At 42.0% G+C, this 17,272-nt stretch overlaps 1 protein-coding gene across 6 annotated transcripts in view; it reads left to right on the top strand.

Annotated features, from left to right (window-relative positions):
* The window catches only part of SETX (senataxin), a 2,451,437-nt gene that overhangs the window by 1,293,100 nt on the left and 1,141,065 nt on the right, over positions 1-17,272 (top strand). For all 6 annotated transcript variants that reach the window (XM_044058409.1, XM_044058411.1, XM_044058407.1 and 3 more), the window contains one exon: positions 16,636-16,821. In XM_044058409.1, the coding sequence (XP_043914344.1) occupies positions 16,636-16,821 (186 nt within the window). The remainder of the gene's footprint in view (positions 1-16,635; positions 16,822-17,272) is intronic.

Genomic DNA, 17,272 nt, shown 5'->3' with positions numbered 1-17,272 from the left:
CAGATGCCTCAGACAAAGCTTGGGGAGCTCATCTAAATGGAAAGTGGATACAAGACACGTGGCCTGCCAGACTACAACATCTACATATCAACTTGAAGGAGATGTTAGCAGTCCAGTTTGCATTAATAGCTTTCAAGGATTTACTTCTTCCAAGGCAGGTGTTGATTCTAACAGACAACACAACTGTCATGTGGTACATCAACAAGCAAGGGGGAACACATTCTTATCCTCTATGCAGGCAAGCAATGATTTTGTGGGAGACTGCTCTCAGTTTACAGCTAAATCTTCAGGCAAGGTTTCTGCTGGGAGCACAGAACTCCTTAGCAGATGTGTTGAGCAGACGAATTATGGATCCCCACGAGTGGAAATTGGATCCTCATGTATTTTAGAAATTGACAGTGTCATGGGGAACTCCAGACATAGATCTGTTCGCTTCTCCACTAAACCACCAGCTACCAAAGTTTTGCACAAAAAAGGTTTCATCCCACAGCTTGGAAAGTGGATGCTCTTTCTTTCAATTGGAGCAATCTTCATGTGTATGCCTTTCCACCTCTGCCTCTCCTCCCAAAGGTACTCCTAAAGGTCAGACAGGACAAGCCAAAGATGATTTTAATAGCTCCAGATTGGCCTCGACAGCACTGGTACCCATTACTGAGAAGTCTGGCACGGGAGCCTCCATGGCCTTTGCCTTCGATTCCACACCTGTTGTCTCAGGAGAACAGTCATTTACTCAATGTCAAGCTTCACTCTCTTCACCTAACAGCCTGGCATATTCTGTTTTGAACCATAGAGGGTCTCAACTTCCACAGCAAGTTTTGAATGTTATTTTGGAAGCTAGAAGGCCTAGTACAAGGAAAGTGTACGCAGATAAATGGAAGAGATTTTTATTTTGGAGTGCAGCAAAGGATTTTGATGTTTCTGAGCCTAATTTAAGTGTGGCTCTTCAATATCTTACTGAGTTACTGGACAAAGGTTTGTCCTTCTCTTCTATTAAGGTTCATGCTGCAGCAATTTCGCTCACTATGACTGTGACCCACCATTGTTTTCTCATCCTTTGTTCAAGCAATTTCTTAGAGGGCAAAGAATATAAGACCCCCACGTAGAGCTCCTACTCCTGCTTGGGATCTCAATTTTGTGTTGGAGAAACTCACTCTACAACCTTTTGAGCCTGCAGCTACTACCGAGTTGAAATATTTATCATGGAAGACTGCTTTTTTGTTGGCCATTACCTCTGCAAGAAGGGTTTCTGAATTGCAGGCCCTTATGGCGGTTGAGCCTTTCTTAATTTTCCATAAGGATAGGGTATCTTTGCGTACTAATCCTTCCTTTATGCCTAAAGTGGTTTCTAGTGTGGCTTTAAACCAAACTATTCATTTGCCTACTTTTTATGCAAATAACCAAAATAAAGGGGAAAAGATTTTGCACACTTTAGATGTACACAGGCAGTTGCGATATTATTTGAGCAGAACTAAAGGGTTCAGGCAGTCTCAGCAGTTATTTGTTTCTTTTGCTTTGAGTTCTCAGGGCAAGCCTGTGTCAAAACAAACTATTTCTAAGTGGATTGGGTTTTGCATTGCTTTCTGTTATTCCCATCATGGTAAGGAGATTCCAGCTGGGATTAGGCCTCATTCCACTAGGGCTACTGCCACTTGACAGCTTTTTAAGGGGGGTGGCTACTAAAGATATTTTGGAGGCAGCTACTTGGAGTTCAGTGCATACTTTCTCTAAGCATTATCACCTTCCACTTTACTCTAAATCTAGGGCTGGTTTTGCCACTGCTATTTTACAGGGCATTTTGGCAGCTCCTGCTTCTTTATAGTTTTGCCATCCTCCCTTACCTCTGCTTTGGGATTCTACCCAAGTGTAAGGACTGCAGCAATGTGAGATGAAGAACATAGTACAGTTTTGTACCTACCATAAATGTAGATGTTCAAGATCCACATTGCTGCAGTCCAATTACCCTCCCTCCTTCCCTCTGTAGTTAGAGGCGGTTGTGTGGGTTGGGTTGTAAATATTGTGTATATTGTATATATTGTACATATTATTAGTGCAAGGGTGGTTGGTTGGTTGTTTGCTGTCTTTTGGTTTTGACCTTTCTTTTTAGGGTCTTCTGACATCTGGGGCAAGAAAAGACTGAGGATATGACGTCGGTCATGCGCATTTGTACCCTGACGTCCTGATGTCAGTCTAATGCGCCTTGACCGACGTCAGCCTTATACTTTGATATTCGGGCCGACCGAGGACAGCGGACTACCCAAGTGTAAGGACTGCAGCAATGTGGATCTTCGGACATCTACATTTATGGTAGGTACAAACCTGTACTGTCATTGCATACGTTTCTGCTATACCCATCATGGGAAACCAGATCCTGCTACCATTAGATCCCACTCTACCAGGGCAACAGCTACCTCTACAGCCTTTCTCAGGGGGGTTCCAACCAAGGAAATTTTAGAAGCTGCAACTTGGAGTTCAGTACACACCTTTACCAAACACTATCACTTACCTCTTTACTCTAAGTCCAGGGCGGGCTTCGCCACTGCAGTTCTGCAGGGCCTTATTGCCTCCACTAACCCTCTATGATACCTCCTCCCTACCTTAGCTTTGGGATTCTACCCAAGTGTGATGACTGCAGCAGGGTAACACGATGAACATAGTACAGTTTTGTACCTACCATAAATGTAGATGTTCGAATGTTCACCCTGCTGCAGTCCAGGTTACCCTCCTTCCATCCCCTCTGATCTACTGGAAAAATCTCTTCTATGCCTTACTGATGTATTTGCTTAGAGCTGAAGGGATTTTGTGTTTGTGCAATGTTCACTCCATTGGGTACTAATTCTGACCACCTGTTTGGGGGCACCTGATATCTGGGGCAAGAAAAACTGAAGAAAATGGCGTCGGTTGCATTATATATACCCCTGGCGGACTGACGGCAGGGAAGAGGCGACAGCAACCAACGCCGGACCAAGACTTTGGAATTTCGGCCAACTGCGGGACTGCCTGACGACAGGATAACCCAAGTGTGATGACTGCAGCAGGGTGAACACTCGAACATCTACATTTATGGTAGGTACAAAACTGTACTTTTTTTTTAGGTGAAACAGATCTAAAAATAAATCTACAGCTCCCAATACAAGTGCAGCAGAGGAAGAGAGACCGAAGTAAGCAAAGAGGAACACCAAAAAGGAAAGACTTGGGGACAAGACCGAAGGTAGGCCCTGTAACAAGAAGCAGAACGACTTAGCAGGACATACTACTGTTAATTTGTCTGGCTTTGAATTTTCTGAACTGGAACTGAGTTTACTAGACAAGGGTTTAACTTTTGTTCCATCTGGTATTGGTGTATTGAAGACAGCATGACAGAGCTTAGAATGTTTGTTAGGAATTTAGATCTGAAAATGTTATTTGGCAATAATAATGCCAGTACTGAAAATGTCTTAAAAAGAAGTAGCACTTTTTTACCTAATAGTACAGTGACTGTCACAACCTTTTTACAGTTATGTGAGAATGATGTTTCTGATTTGTTTTTTAATGGAAAATCATCTAGTTTTCATAACCTGAATGCTAATGAAAGAAAAGTATTAATGGACTTAGTTAAAAGGACTGACATACTGAAACCATCTGATAAAGGTGGGAAAACAGTTATATTTAATGTACAACAATATCAAGAACTGATGTATGAATTTTTAATGATAGTGCAACATTTAAGGTTATAAATGTAGAGTTGAATAGAATGATTTATAGGATTAAAACTGAATTGTATGACTATTTAATACAGTTAGCATTTACTCCTGAACAGTATAATTATTTCTACATAGAACATCCTGTCTGCCCGGTTATATATGGGTTGCCCAAGCTCCATAAAAACTTGCTTCACCCCCCAGTGAGACCCATAGTCTCAGGAAAACAATGGGCTACTACAGCAATCTCAAAATATTTAGACCAGCAACTTAAACCTCTATTGAAACACAGTATGTCCTACATAAAGGACACTGGTGAATTTTTAGAGTCATTGAGAATGTTTATGGATATGAATATGACAAATGTATTTGTAACTATGGACATTAAGTACTTATTTACGGTTATTCCTAACAATATAGGTATTGAATATGTTAGCGAATTTCTAGTTAAGCACAGCACTTTTACAGCAAATAAAAATTCACTGCTCTCTTCTCTACTGGAGATTGTTTTGCAAAATAATGTCTTCATGTTTGGGGATGATGTGCATCAGACTTCAGGAGTAGCTATGGGGCACACCTGTAGCAAATAGCTATGCTAACATAGTGTTGGCTAGATGGGAAAAATATACCATTTTTGATTCTAACAAAAATGAATACTATAGTAGAGCTTTAATGCACTGTAAACGTTTTGTAGATGACATAGTATTATTGTGGAGAGGTAGTAAGGAGGCATTGGAGCTATTTGTTGAACATCTACAAAATAGCACCAGCTTCCTTAAGTTTGAAATGTCTTGTTCAGTAGAGGAAATCACTTTCTTGGATGTTAAACTGATGAAAATTGATGGTAAAATTCATACATCTATATATAGGAAAGAGGTGCAAGCAACTAGATATGTACATAATTCCAGTATGCACCCCATTCATGTTTATAAGGGTGAAGTAAAAAGTCAATTTTTGAGAGCCAGTAGGCTAAACACCACTGAAGAAGGGTTTGCAACTGAAATTAGTACTGTGATGCAGGACTTTTTGGCAAGAGGTTATAGTAGAGATTTATTAAATGAGAATGTAGAATATGTCAAATCTGAAAGACCTAGTGTGGCTAAACCATATTTACTTAGAGAAGGCAATAATGCCTAGAACAGCAGCCCAGTGAGAGAAGCTGAGTTTAATAAATTAGGATAAAGGCTAGGACTGTGGTAGTGAGGGTCGGAACTTTGAATGTTGGCAGTATGACTGGTATAGGAAGAGAGCTAGCTGTTATGATGGACAGAAGGAAGGTTGGTATATTGTGTGTGCAAGAGACCAGATGGAAGGGGAGTAAGGCTAGGTGTATCGGAGGTGGGTTCAAATTGTTTTATCATGGTGTGAATGGGAGGAGAAATGGCGTAGGAGTTATCCTGAAGGAACAGTATGCTAAGAGTGTTTTGGAGGTGAAAAGAGTGTCGGATAGATTGATGTTTATCAAGCTGGAAATTGATGATGTAATGATGAATGTTGTTAGTACATATGCTCCACAAGTTAGGTGTGCAATGGATGAGAAAGAAAAATTTTGGAGCGAGTTGGATGACGTGGTGATGACTGTACGCAAGGGTGAGAGAGTGGTGATTGGAACAGATTTCAATGGCATGTTGGTGAAGGGAACAGAGGGGATGAGGAAGTGATGGGTAGGTATGGTGTTAAACAAAGGACTGCAGAAGGTCAGTTGGTAGTGGATTTTGCGAAAAGGATGGACATGGCTGTGGTGAATGCATATTTTAACAAGAGGGAGGAGCATAGGGTGACAGCCAAGAGTGGAGGAAGATGCACACAAGTGGATTATATCTTATGTGGGAGGGCCAGTTTGAAGAAGATTGGAGACTAAAGTGGTGACCGGGGAAAGTGTAGTTAGGCAGCATAGGATGGTGGTTTGTAGGATGATGGTGATCAAGAAGAGGAGGAGGAGGAGTGCGAGGACAGCACCAAGGATCAAATGGTGGAAATTGAAAAAGGGTAATTGTGAGGTGGAGTTCAGGGATAAGTTAAGACAGGCACTGGGTGGCAGTGAAGAGTTACCAAATAGCTGGGTAACTACAGCAGAGCTAGTAAGGGGGATGGCTAGGAAGGTGCTTGGTATAACATCTGGACAGAGGAAGGACGACAAGGAGACATAGTGGTGGAATGAGGAAGTACAGGAGAGTATACAGAGAAAGAGGTTGTCAAAGAAGAAGTGGGATTGTCAGAGAGATGAAGAAAGTAGACAGGAGTATAAGGAGATGAGGTGCATGGCAAAGAGAGAGGTGACGAAGGCCAAGGATAAGGCATATGAAGAGTTGTATTAATGGTTGGACACTAAGGAGGGAGGAAAGGACCTGTACCTATTGGCTAGACAGAGGGACCAAGCTAGGAAAGATGTGCAGCAGGTAAAGGTGATAAAGGATAATGTGGGAAACATACTCACAAGCGAGGAGAGTGTGTTGAGCAGATGGAAAGAGTACTTTGAGGGGTTGATGAATGAAGAGAATGAGAGGAAGAGAAGTTTGGATGATATGGGGATAGTGAATCATGAAGTACAATGGATTAGCAAGGAGGGAAGTAAGGATAGCTATGAAGAGGATGAAGAATGGAAAGGCTGTTGGTCCAGATGACATACTTGTGGAAGCATGGATGTGATGCAGTTCCACTAATTACGGGATCTGCTGTCATTTCGGCCTGCTGCCCCAGTCGCCCGAATCGCCAGTATACGGCTATGACGTCGGTCACGGCCACCTGCTGACCAGCGTGCCTGTGAGTCGGCGAATAGCACAGTTGCGGCACACGTCGCATTAGACGCGCGCCACGGTCAATGGTAGAAGGAGTTTTGAAGGTCCGCTATCTCATGTTTTTCTTTTTTCATGGGAGTTCAAGGCTGAATCAAAGTTGGTTAAGTACGTTTTGTTTCTTTCAGAGTTTTTCTTCTCTCGATTCAATTTTTGTCCATCAAAAGTATTTAACTTTTATGATTGAAATTGCAAAGATTTATTATGGTATTGAAACAGCTGTATTAGGGCCTGAGCGCTACCCTTTCTTGTTCTTACCTTGTTTAGGAGCATACGCTCTTTAGATTAGAATAGCACTGGGCTTGTAGGAGGCGGCACGTGCCGATTAAAATTAGCAGGAGCAAAATAGGGTATACTCAACCGTCAAGATAAGCCAAAGGCCGCCTCCAATAAAAAAGCGCCGGAAGCTCCGCCCCGAGGAAGAAGCAAAGTCTCGAAGCCGCAGCGAGTAGGTAGTGAGGGAGAAACGGGGAGGGAGCAGGAGAAACTTCCAGTGTCCAGGAGAGCTGGAGTTTCTTCAGGAGCTTCTCGAGGGTCTTAGGGAGAGCTGGGATGGTTCTCAGAAGGGGCCTCCTCAGAGGTGGCTTCTGGGGTGGTCCTTTCTAAGGTGGTTAGGTTGCCTCTCTTCTGTTCAGGCTTGCTTAATTTTTCTTTGGTTGGGGGGGCTTCTTTGAGAGTTTTATGGGTAATCTCAGAGGGGGAGAGGCCTAAGCATATGGGTAAAAAAAAGAGAAGATTTTGATTACAATGATAAGGCTGAGTCTGGCTGTGAGTTGAGAAGAGCTACCCCTGGCTCTGAGTTTTGAGCAATGCTGAGTTCGGGAGTGAGAGCTTTCCTGAGGGCTGCAGGGTATCCTCCTTATTCTGATTCTCTCCTTCCTCCTTCTTCTATTTCAGCTTCTCCTGAGGGGGATTTTCATTTTTTTTTCTCTCAGAGGAAGGGGTTTCATTTGGGAAGGGAAGGAAGAGGCTTAGGAATTCTTGCCTGACAAGCTTCTAGGCTGAATGTTTTGCCTCCTGTTCTGAACTCCCTGGAAGATGTTGTTCTGGATGTGGTGGAAGATGCTTTTGAAGAGGCTTCCCTGATCCTTCCCCACCTCACTCATTGGTACCATGAAGCTCATGGTGCCTTGTAAGCTCCCTAATCTGGGGCCGAAAGGTTAAGGGCAGTAGGGGCTTGTGTGAAAACTGTCTCAGGGGCCTCCTATTCCTCCTGATAAAGTTGTTAAAAATGAAAAGAAGTGGGAAAGAGAGGACTTGCTTTTTTTAAAGGGGAAAAGTGTTGACTACTTTTCATTTAGCCATGTTCAGTTAATTGAATATGTTTATATGTTAAAATATCAAAATTATTCACAATTGAAGGTTAAAGGATTAGCTGGATGCAGAGGTGTTAAGGGCAAGAGTTAGCAGTTTTTTAGTTCATGTTTCTGAACAAGTGGAAAGCATCCCTTGCAGTTGGTTTGGTTTGCTGCTGCTCCTGAGGCACACACCTGGTTGAGAGTTCTGAACTTAGGCACACCTGGTTGAGAGAGCTGAGCATGTTGAGCATGTTTTTTTGGATGCTGTTTTTGCCATTGATGTGTTTTGTGTTTGGTTTAAAGAACGAAAGCAGTTAAGAGGACAAGGCTAAGTCTATGCAAACTGTTAAGGATTTTTGCAGATTTTGCAAGCTTCCTAAGTTTAGTAGTAAATGGGGGTGGAAGGGTCCATTATTTATCTTTCCCAGTCTAGGGGTCTAGGGGTCTAGACGTGGGTAGGGGCAGAGCTCAAGGTTCTTTTAGGCCAGGGACAGGAGTTTCACTCTCTGGTGTTCTGGTGGGGCAGGGGTCAGTCCTTTAGTAAGCAGACCCAATGACCTTTTTCTTTCAGCTGCCATTTCATTCCCTGGCAGCACCTCTGGAGGGAGGCTGTCCTTTTCAAAGAAAATTGGGATTTAATTACCCAAGCAAACAACAAAAGACTTCTTCCCACTTTCATCTCTTCAGTCTCTTGACTGCCGGGCTGACTGCTTCAACAGTAGGGTTCATGGCATCTCATGCTTATTCTGGTATTCTGGCAATTCTGCATATAGAACTGCATATAGGAAGCTACAAAAAAATCTAAAAATCTACACTGCCATGACTGGGACTGTCATTCAAATATAACAAAAATTATTCAAAGGAATTTTGGAATTTTTGTGGTGGGAATCACCACCTAAAAAAGGACTCTCTCTCTCTCTGACCAGCAAGAGGTCAAGTTCTAGATGATGCAGCAGACATTGCTGCTTGCTTGGGGAATCCATCTAAATGGAAAGTGGATACAAAACAGTGGCCTGCCAGACTACAGCATCACCATATCAACATGAGAGATGTTAGCAGTCCAGTTTGCATTAATGGCACAACTGTCATGTCAACACAGGGGAAAACACACTACCTCATTACCATTGCAAGCAATGATTTTATTTTATGCTTATCGCGCAGCTTGCAGCTAACTCTTCAGGCAAGGTTTCTCTGCCGAGCACAGAACTCCTTTAGCAGATGTGTTAAGCAGACAAATCATGGATCCCCCGAGTGGGAAACTGGATCTTCATGTTTCAAAAATTGACAGTGTCATGGGAACTCCAGACATAGATCATACTGCTGAACTGAAAATACTTATAGTCTGCTTTTTTTTTTTTGTTGGCCATTACTAAGGCAAGGTTTTGAGTTTTTGACTTTATGGCGTTGAGCCTTTTTGATTTTTTTCATAAGGAGGGTATCATTGCATCAATAATCCCTCTTTTATGCCTAAGGTGGTTTTAGTGTGGCTTTAAACCAAGCTATTATTTAGGCCTTGTCTCTTTGTGTTTGTTTCTTTTTTTGAGTTCATTTCGCAGGCAAGTGCAAAAAACAAAATTTCTAGGTGGATTGGGTTTGCATTGCTGCATTTATTCCATCATGGATGGCAAGGAGATTCCAGGGATTGGGGGGCCTCCACTAGGGCTCCACTAGGGCTACCAGCAGCATTTCTAAGGGCTATGTGGGATATTTTGTATTTTGGAGGCAGAGTTCAGTGCAGTTTCTCTAAGCATTACCACCTTCCTCTCTACTCTAAGTCTAGGGCTGGGTTTGCCACACACAGCTATTTTTTTGGCATATCAGCAGCTCCTGCTTCCTGCTTATGATTTGCCAGCCTCCCTTTGCTTTGGGATTCTAATTAATAGTAGCACTGCAGCAATGTGGAATGAAGAACATAGTACAGTTTTTGTACCTACCATAAATGTAGATGTGTTTAGGTGAAATGGCAGTGGAGTTTTTAACCAGATTGTTTAATGAAATCTTGGAAAGTGAGAGGATACCTGAGGAATGGAGATAAAGTGTTTTGGTACTGATTTTTAAGAATAAGGGTGATGTGCAGAGCTGTATTAACTACAGAGGGATTAAATTGATCAGTCACAGCATGAAGTTATGGGAAGGAGTAGTGGAAGCTAGGTTAAGAAGGGAGGTGATGATTAGTGATCAGCAGTATGGTTTCATGGCGGGAAAGAGCACTACAGGTGCGATGTTTACTCTGAGAGTGTTTGTTGATGGAGAAGTGCAGAGAAGGTCAGAAGGAGTTGCATTGTGTCTTTGTGGACAGGGTGCCTAGAGAGGAGTTGTGGTATTGTATGAGGAAGTCGGGAGTGTCAGAGAAGTATGTAAGAGTGGTACAGGATATGTACGAGAGTAGTGTGACAGCAGTGAGGTCTGTGGTGGGAGTGGCGGATGCGTTTAAGGTGGAGGTGGGATTACATCAAGGATCAGCTCTGAGCCCTTTCTTATTTGCAATGGTGATGGACAGGTTGACAGATGAGATCAGACAGGAGTCCCCGTGGACTATGATGTTTGTAGATGACATTGTGATCTGTAGTGAGAGTAGGGAACAGGTGGTGGAGACCCTGGAGAGATGGAGATGTGCTCTAGAGAGAAGAGGATTGAAGGTCAGCAGGACTAAGACAGAATATATGTGTGTGGCTGAGAGGGAGGATAGAGGAATGGTGAGGATGCAAGGCGTATAGGTGGCGAAGGTGGATGAGTTTAAGTACTTGAGATCAGTAGTTCAGAGTAATGGTGAGTGTGGAAGAGAGGTGAAGAAGAGAGTACATGCAGGATGGAGTGGGTGGAGAAGAGTGTCAGGAGTGATTTGTGACAGATGAGTACCAGTAAGAGTGAAAGGGAAGGTCTACAAGAGGGTAGTGAGACCAGCTATGTTATATGGGTTGGAGACAGTGGCATTTACAAAAAGGCAAGAGTTAGAGCTGGATGTGGCAGAGTTAAAGATGATAAGATTTGCACTGGGTGTAATGAGGGTGGACAGGATTAGGAATAAGTATATTAGAGGGTCAGCCCGGGTTGGAAGGTTTGGAGACAAAGCCAGAGAGGTAAGATTACATTGGTTTGGACATGTGCTGAGGAGGGATGCTGGGTATATTGGGAAAAGGATGCTAAGGATGAAGCTATCAGGTAACAGGAATAGAGGAAGGCCTAAGGTAAGGTTTATGAGGCAGATTCAGTCCATAAATAAAAGAAGTTGGACTGTTCTTAGTTCTGATGTTAATGTTAGAAAATAGTAGGAGACAAGCCTTATTTTATATATATAAGAAAGAGAAGAACCTCAAACAACTTCTTTGCTATAAAGATTTTGATAAAAATGAAGAGCTATAGATTTAACAAGGGGACGGTCCCTTGTTATAACTGCACCTTTTGTAAGTTCATTAATATGGAAACAGGATTTATACATCCTATAACACAAGTTAATTTTATTTTTAAGGTATTTGGGACGTGCAGTAGTGAAAATTTAGTTTATTTGGCTAACTGTAAAAAATGTTCGTTTTTACATTGGAAAAACTAACTGTAAATTCAAGGAGAGAATTGCATCCCACTTATCTGATATAAGAAGGGGGTTGAGACAAATGCACTTAGCATATTTTACATTGTGGAAATGAACATACATTTAAATTTAGGATACTGCAGAGAGTTTGCAAAAACAAGGGGGGGGCATTTTGAATGCCACTGAGAGAGCAGAGTACAAATGGATAAACTTTTTTAGATCTGATGTCTATCCAGGACTTAATATAACTAATAGTATTAAAGCCATTTTGAAATTAAGACAATCATATGTTAGAGCATTACAGTTGTCCTGTGGAGCTTTTTAGGCAGTAATGAAATTTGTTAAGTTGACCATTGTTTTTAATGAAGTTTTTTAGTGAACTAGGCTTAGTCAACTATAATAATTATGCAAATTGTATAATTATATAATGTGTTTATGAAATATGTTGTGTGATTGGCTGGTGTTCTATATTTATTCTGTGGTTTTAATGTACTGATTTATTCTTGAAAAAGAGTTTCAACTCGAAAACTTGAAGTAATAAACCTTGTTTTACATGGATGGTCATGCTGTGCCTTTTTCTTGCTGTTTCCATATTTGGACGATTGACTCCTCACCGCCCCCACCAAGTGTCTTCTGGTAACAGCCCTACAATACACACTCTCTGTGGCGGAGATTTTGGGGATAACTGTGCACTTGGAGAAGTCAAACCTGGTCCCTACCCAACAGATAGTATTTATTGGAGCAGTCTTCAACACCCGATCCTGTTCGGTGTCGCTCCCAGCTCACAAACTCCAGAGATTGAAGCTTCAACTCCAGGTGATAATCTGTCAAAACAAAGTCTTAGCGAGAGAAGTTCTTCAGGCCCTAGGATCCATGGCAGCTTCAATCCCGATTGTGCCTCTTGCCAAGCTGCACATGCGAATTCTCCAATGGCTTCTTCTTTCTCAGTAGTTGCCGAATCACCACCCTCTACATTTCCAGATCCAGATAACCAACTCCTGCAAACAGGACCTTCTTTGGTGGATGAGGCCAGACACAGAACTTTGGCGTCATCCTTTCCAGTCCCCACAGCCAAAGGCCATTGTGACCACCGATGCTTCCCTGATTGGGTGGGTGGGGGGTGCTTTTCCAGGGAAAGACGGTCCAAGGCACATGGTCCACTTTGGAGGCCAACCTGCATATCACCGTCCTGGAACTGAGAGCGGTGCTGTTAGCGTTGCATGCATTTCATCCGGTTCTTCCTTCTGGGACAATTGCAATTCAGTCAGACAACATGTCAGTAGTCTGATATATCTACAAGCAAGGAGGAACCAAGTCCTTCCACTTGTGTTGAGAGGCCACGAGGATTTGGCAGTGGGCGATAGCTTCCAACTGCTTTCTGATAGCAATGCACATCCCTGGGAGTTCCAACGTGATTGCGGACAAGCTGAGTGGATATATTCTCCTGCCCCACGTGTGGACCCTCAATCCCGATGTGGCGGCAGAAATTTTCAGCCACTGGGGCCAGGTGTGTTGTGACCTTTTCGCCTCTCCATTGAACAGTAAGTGCAGCAGCTATTTTGCTCTATTTACCCCAAAGGGGAGTCCCCGAGGGACTCTCTAATTCGCGATTGGCCCTCGGAGCTTCTTTATGCTTATCCCCCCATTCCTCTGATTCCACAGTTCCTAAAGAAAGCTCATCAGTTGAAATGCAAAGTGATTCTCATAGCTCCTTATTGGCCTTGACAAGTTTGGTTCCCCTTCCTTCGGCCTCATCTGGTATGCCCACCGTGGGTTCTGGACCCTCTTCCAGACCTGATTGCTCACCCCCAAGGGTTGAGCCACCCAAATCTGTCCAGTCTCAAGCTGACAGCTTTGTTTCTCCACTTCTTTTAATTGCCAGGCAGGCTTATCTCACTTCACCTGTTCGGGATATTATCTTGGCCTCTCATAAACCATCCACCAGACGACTGTATCAAGACAGATGGAAAAGGTTCTCTCTCTGGTCAAAGGATAACATGCTAGATCGTGTTCGGCTCCTGTCACAGCAGTTTTGCAATACTTGTCTAAGATTTTTGAGGAGGGTGCTACAAGCCTGTACCATACAAGTACATCTGGCTGCAATTTCGAATTACGATAATGGCCTGGACAGTACACCTCTTATCTCACTACGTTTATGTAAAACCTTTCTCAAAGCCCTGTCAGATGGCCTATAGAGCCATGGAACCTCACGTTAGTTCTACAGTCTTTGACTCAACCCCCCTTCCCTTTGAACCCACAGCGAAGTGTGACCTGAAATTCTTGTCTTGGAAATCCTTGTTTTTGGTATTTACATCAGCCAGGTGGGTTTCGGAGCTACAGGCACTATGCATCAAAAGCCCCTAGTTGGTCTTTCACAAGGACAGAGTATCACTCCAGACAAATCCATCTTTCCTCCCCAAGGTTGTTTCCAACTTCTCCATCAGTCAGTCGATTGATCTACCAGTGTTCTTTCCGAATGTTTCTAATAAAGGAGAGTACTGCCTACATTCCTGGGATGTGCACAGACAACTGAGATTTTATTTAGACAGAAGTCTGACCAGCTCTTCATTTTCTTTTCTGGACCTAGAATGGGAAATTCTGTATCCAAGGTTACTTTATCAAAATGGCTAAGGGACTGTATACGCCTCTCTTACTCTTCCACAAAAGAACCTCTGCCACTGGTTAAAGCCCGTTCCACTAGATCTATGGCAACATCTGTAGCTTTCCACTCCAGGGCTTCTATGGATGACATTTGCACAGCAACCACTTGGACTAAACCCCACACTATCATTACAAGTTGGATGTGGTCTCCAGAGGGAGACCTGCCTTCAGCTTAGTGGTACTCCGGAACGTTCTTCCATAAGGGCCGCCCATGTATCTCAAGGTGCTTGGGATTCTGTCCCATCAGTGATGAATGGAAAGAAGATTAACAACATCAGATACAGAAGTTGTCTTACCATAATGTTCCATCTGTGTTGTTAATCTTCTTTCATTCATCACTTCCCACTCTCCTTCCCCCTCCAAAGGCTTCTGGGGGGATACTTTGGGTCCAAGTGTGTCTTAGGGCATTTGCGCAGAAGGGGCCTCTGCTTTCCTGGTCTGTCATGGACAAACTCGATCTTATGTAACAGGGATAAGGACATTCTGGGTAGAGACTTAGCGCAAGAGTTTTTTTGGCTGGCGCGAGTTTGGTAATAGGCTGACTCTGTTCCGAGGGCTCAGAACCGAACAGATCAGTGATGAATGAAAGATGATGAACAACACAGATGGAAAGTTATGGTAAGACATAACTTCTTTTTACCACAACTGCTCTCAGTAAAGAAAATGCGTGGACTTCAGGGAATTGAACCTTTGGATTATTATTGTGCTTCCACAAATGCATGTTTTCTCAGTCTTGCCCTCCAAGCTGTTCCTACTATTTTCCCTGTATGACAGTGTTTTTTCTTTCTTAGTAAACAGTGTGCTCATTTTTGTCTTGCTTTGGTGTGACTTCTTGACAATGCGCTTGCTAATACGTTTTGGTGTGATATGTACTGAAGTGATGTGAGTGGGCTGAGAGTGCCTACTTTTGAATACAGTCCAAGATTGCAGCATCTCAGGGGAGTGAGATTCTTTTTTTTTTTTTTTTTTGTAGTAATTGTGCTTTCTCCAGAATGGCGCAACTTTGCAGGTAGAATATATATATTTGATGTATATATGTCTGTGTATAAATATGTATATGTGTACACATACACACAGACACACACACACACACACACACACATATATGTATATATATATATATATATATATATATATATATATATATATATATATATAGGGTGTAGGGATTTGTTGTAACTGTTTGGTCATCTTTTGTTTTAGTTTTCGAAAGGCACTAATGTGATTATGTTTAGATAATTTATGTACTCGTGCAGCATAAGCTAATGAAATGTATTTAGAGCTTTTGGGGTTTTATGAGGCATAGTTGATCTTGTTGCAGCAGTGTACTTGAATACTAAAGTGGTACGTTACTAGTCTTGGCATCTGAGGTTATGTACTGGTTTGTGTGTACCTAATTAAAGTTACTTAAATACTGAAGTGGTACACAGTACTAGTACTGGCATCTGAAGTTATGTACTGGTTTATGTGTACCTGATTAAAGGTACTTAAATACTGAAGTGGTATGCATTACTAGTACTGGCATCTGAAGTTATGTACTGGTTTATGTGTACCTGATTAAAGTTACTTAAGTAATGAAGTGTTATGCATTACTGGTACTGGCATATGAAGTTATGTACTGGTTTATGTGTACCATTAAAGTTACTTAAGTGCTGAAGTCGTATGCATTACTAGTACTGGCATCTGAAGTTATGTACTGGTTTGCGTACCTGATTAAAGGTAATTAAATACTGAAGTGGTAAGTTACTTGTCTTGGCATCTGAGGTTATGTACTGGTTTATGTGTACCTGATTAAAGGTACTTAAATACTGAAGTGGTATGCATTACTAGTACTGGTATCTGAAGTTATGTACTGGTTTGCGTACCTGATTAAAGGTACTTAAGTACTGAAGTGGTATGCATTACTTGTCTTGGCATCTGAGGTTATGTACTGGTTTATGTGTACCTGATTAAAGGTACTTAAATACTGAAGTGGTATGCATTACTAGTACTGGTATCTGAAGTTATGTACTGGTTTGCGTACCTGATTAAAGGTAATTAAATACTGAAGTGGTAAGTTACTTGTCTTGGCATCTGAGGTTATGTACTGGTTTATGTGTACCTGATTAAAGGTACTTAAGTACTGAAGTGGTATGCATTACTAGTACTGGCTTTCTGAAGTTATGTACTGGTTTGTGTGTACCTGATTAAAGGTACTTAAGTACTGAAGTAAGCATTACTAGTACTGGCTTCTGAAGTTGTGTACTGGTTTGTGTGTACCTGATTAAAGGTACTTAAGTACTGAAGTGGTATGCATTACTAGTACTGGCTTTCTGAAGTTATGTACTGGTTTATGTGTACCTGATTAAAGTTAAGTTTGGGTTGTTTGCTGCATTTGTCTAGGAATGGCTTGTGTTTGTACACTTGTTCTTCCCTTTGTGACGGTATGTACATGCTTCTGCTTGTAAATTGTTTACAACATTATGGGTTTTATCAGAATAATTCATTAGTTAAGTGGCAGAAGGGCTAGCTTTAAGGCCTCTGAGACATGAATCTCATTTAATTAGAAGAGACCTTACCTTTGTGAACTTCAGTCTTAACCTCTTGTCTTAAATGGGGAGTACAGCTGCTTGAAATATGTTCTGAGAGGTATATTTTCTTGCCATGTGTCAATTTTTTCATTTTTCTCTCTACAGTTTTTATTCAGGCAAGAGACCTTGCCAAGCAAATGCACCCTAAAGAAGACGATCTGGTACTTATTTGGCCGCAAAAGCATGAAAGTTCTACGGACAAAGATAACTTGGAGATGGAAAGCAGTTTGGATTCTCTCTGTATTATTGGCCGCATATCACGCTTTACCAGGTCTACAGTAAATGATAACCGTAAGATTATTATTAATTCATTTTTAAGAAGTAAACTTGTGTTAGACAGTAAACGTTTGGAAGATTGCATTTAGCAAGAAATACAGTCTAAACACCCATGTCTAGAAGGTAGGCATTTATGGAACATGCTGTAGGAGTGCTTGGGATTGGAGATAGGATTTTTAGATGATCATTGTATTATCCACTGTTACAGTCCTCATCAGTGGGGAAGGATCCTGCATGCAGCTTGCCAGCCCGACTTCTAGAACTTTACCTTTGTTCACTGGCTGTAGCAGGCTTCGTCTCATTTGGAAACCAGGGCATCATAAGATAACCATTTTTAAGTCTTTTTTTTTCCACATTCTGATATGGTCACATGTGTAAGCATAGTGAGTTTGACAATTTGGCCTTCTTCCAGAGAGGGATAAGTACCCCCACAGAGGATGCAGCTTTTAGCTGATAGTAAGTGTGA

This window comes from Protopterus annectens, chromosome 16.part0 (genome assembly GCF_019279795.1).
Source record: "Protopterus annectens isolate FY-2018-M chromosome 16.part0, PAN1.0, whole genome shotgun sequence".
In the NCBI taxonomy this organism is placed as follows: domain Eukaryota; kingdom Metazoa; phylum Chordata; order Ceratodontiformes; family Protopteridae; genus Protopterus; species Protopterus annectens.
Note: the sequence above shows the minus strand (reverse complement) of the source record. Positions and strands in the feature narration are given on the sequence as shown.